At 39.2% G+C, this 2500-nt stretch overlaps 1 protein-coding gene across 4 annotated transcripts in view; it reads right to left on the bottom strand.

Moving 5' to 3' along the window:
- Positions 1-2500, bottom strand: part of LOC116038008 (trichohyalin-like) — a 108308-nt gene that overhangs the window by 37835 nt on the left and 67973 nt on the right. For all 4 annotated transcript variants that reach the window (XM_035999845.1, XM_035999847.1, XM_035999850.1 and 1 more), the window contains 2 exons: positions 2304-2500; positions 1963-2193 (listed from right to left, as the gene is read on the bottom strand). The exon at positions 2304-2500 is cut by the window's right edge and continues 34 nt beyond it. In XM_035999845.1, coding sequence (XP_035855738.1) covers positions 1963-2193; positions 2304-2500 — 428 coding nt within the window. The remainder of the gene's footprint in view (positions 1-1962; positions 2194-2303) is intronic.

Genomic DNA, 2500 nt, shown 5'->3' with positions numbered 1-2500 from the left:
CTGAGGTGCCACTAAGGAAGCACATCATTATGTATTACACTCATTTGTGAATTGATGTGTTGCATCGCAGAGCACAGAGACACATGGCCTTGATGAAGTTGACAAACTCCAACACAGCTAGCATAACATTAACAAGTTATGTTAACAAGTGAGAAACTACAGTAGGCAACGGGTACCTGAAGATGTTAGGAATGTTCTTGTAATTGCAAAGGAATATCTCCTTGGGAGGAAAAAAAGACCTTGTAGCTCATTGTGTTTTCTAAATGTATCACTACCCTCAATCTCAGTCTATTAACTGCTGCCGTTTATATAGACAAATTATACAACTAATTTAAAAGTAGACATTATGAAGGAAAGGAGAGAAATTCAACTTGTCTTATAGTATTCATCTTTACATAATAGTGAAATATTCCCTGGTCAGAATACAAATGAACAGAGATAGCATTAAGATACTATACTGTGTAAGTAACGGTTATTTTTCCATCTGTACTTAAACAGGAAATGCTTTAACTTGTACATTGGTTTAATATAATTTTTTTTCAATTTAGATTTTCCTTGTAAACAGGGAATGAAGACATTAGTGATTTTAGGGTTAGCTGAGCCTAACAGTGGCACGAGGTAGAGAATTAGCCGGATGTGAAGCTCCATAAGAACTCCTAACCTCTTGATAGGCGCCTCACAATCAAAGTCATTAGCCAGTGTAATAAAGGGCCTGAGATACAGCCATTCTTCAACAGCCTAACTCTTTTATAACCAACAGATTAAAGTTGATTGGATTAAAATGACATTCTGCCCGTCTGACCTTGGCGGCAGCAGTTAAGTTCATCCAAATTAAATTTCTCCGTAATAAAGATGATTCATTTGTTGCCTGACGTAGTAAATATAAGACAGAAAGAAAAAGGAGACAAGATTAAGTGACACACGCCAGTGCACGCATGCACACTTGTACACACGCATACACATTAGTGCAAAGAAAAATGCACACAAAGGCCCATGCGTGCCCTCACACAAGATTGATGGAGCTGGCATCACCCGGGAGCACAGGCAAGAACACAGAGACACCAATGTGACTTAACCTGAACACTGGTTCACGCAATCCAAATCCTATCGTTGCAAACTTAGATGAGGTCCCATGAAAACTGCATCCTTAAAGAATACATACAACCACAATGAAGATTGAAGCAATATTTGTTACTTATTTTGAAATGAAAGGTTGCCTCAAGTGGCTACTGGTCTGCTCATGTCATCTGCCTCTGTTTCCACTGATTACATGGAATTATTAGAAGCAATGAAAAACACAGTTATATATATATATATATACTTTTTTTTCACTTTATACCGTGTTGTATTGCCTTGTTGTATATTTTTCTGTTTTTCCGTTGTGTCTTGTCTTATGCTAAGTTATGTGTTGTACTTTGTCTTGTTGTTTTCTGTCTCTGTGATGCGTTATGCTAAGTTTTGTTTTGCTTGTGTTGTTTTTAGTTTTTTTGTATTTTAAAAAGCCTTTTTTAACATCGAAGGCAGTAAGAAACAGTTTTCAGGTGTTTTAAATGTTATAGTAAAAGGAATATTCCAAAATCATGAGTGACAAAAGAGCTCTTGTGAACTAGAATTACCGCCTTGTGGTAGTATGCCTCCGCCAACCAGTCAAGTTGCAGTTTACATCCATTTCTGTCCAGACTCATACAATGTATCGACGACTTTGAAGGAAGTCAATAAAAAGGTATTTGGCGAAAGTGGTTAAAAAGTTATAGTGACATGTATGATTCCAGGACGGACAACCCAAAAACATAATGCCTCTGGCCAAGACTGTCGCTGGTACGGAAGCATAAAAAAGGATATGACTGATACAAACAAATCTCCACAAACTGAGTGCTGTATGTGTCTGGATTTTTTAGGTCTATTTTTTGCTGTGTCTACATATTACTAATACTACTGTAATGTGAACGTGTGCATCCTGACCTGCTGTTTGAGTGTGTCCGCCTGCTCCTGCAGGGATCCTAGCAGGCATTGAAGATGGTCTGCTTTTTGTTGACTTTCCCTCAGTAGATTCTGATTGGCCTGGAGCTCATCCGCCAACTGGTCAAGAGCCTCCTGTGAGTTCTCCCACTGGCCAACCTTTTCCTTGTACCGCTGCTCCATCTCAGCTAGTTCTTCCTTCACTGAATGAGTTGCCAATTGGGACTCTCTTAGCTGCCAATTAAACATAGTGAATAAGCCAATGGCAGAAATCTCTTCATAGACGCAGAGCTTGTTAAATGTAATAACGGTAATTTACTGTATTAATGTACACTGTGATCTACCTGTTGCTGTGAATACTTCAGTTCCTCTTCCATAAGCTCCACCTGCCCCTGCACCCTATGTACCTTCTCTATTGCTGCTGTGTACTTTTGTCTAAAAATGGCTACTGTTTCTTTCTGCTGCTGGGCTTGTAAACTGGCATCGTTCAGCTCCTCTGTGGCTCCTTTCAGCTGCTGATGAAGAAGTTCCATCTCAACCT

This window comes from Sander lucioperca, chromosome 1, assembly GCF_008315115.2.
Source record: "Sander lucioperca isolate FBNREF2018 chromosome 1, SLUC_FBN_1.2, whole genome shotgun sequence".
Taxonomy (NCBI): Eukaryota; Metazoa; Chordata; class Actinopteri; order Perciformes; family Percidae; genus Sander; species Sander lucioperca.
The sequence above is the reverse complement of the archived record's forward strand: the minus strand, read 5'-3'. Positions and strand labels throughout refer to the sequence as shown.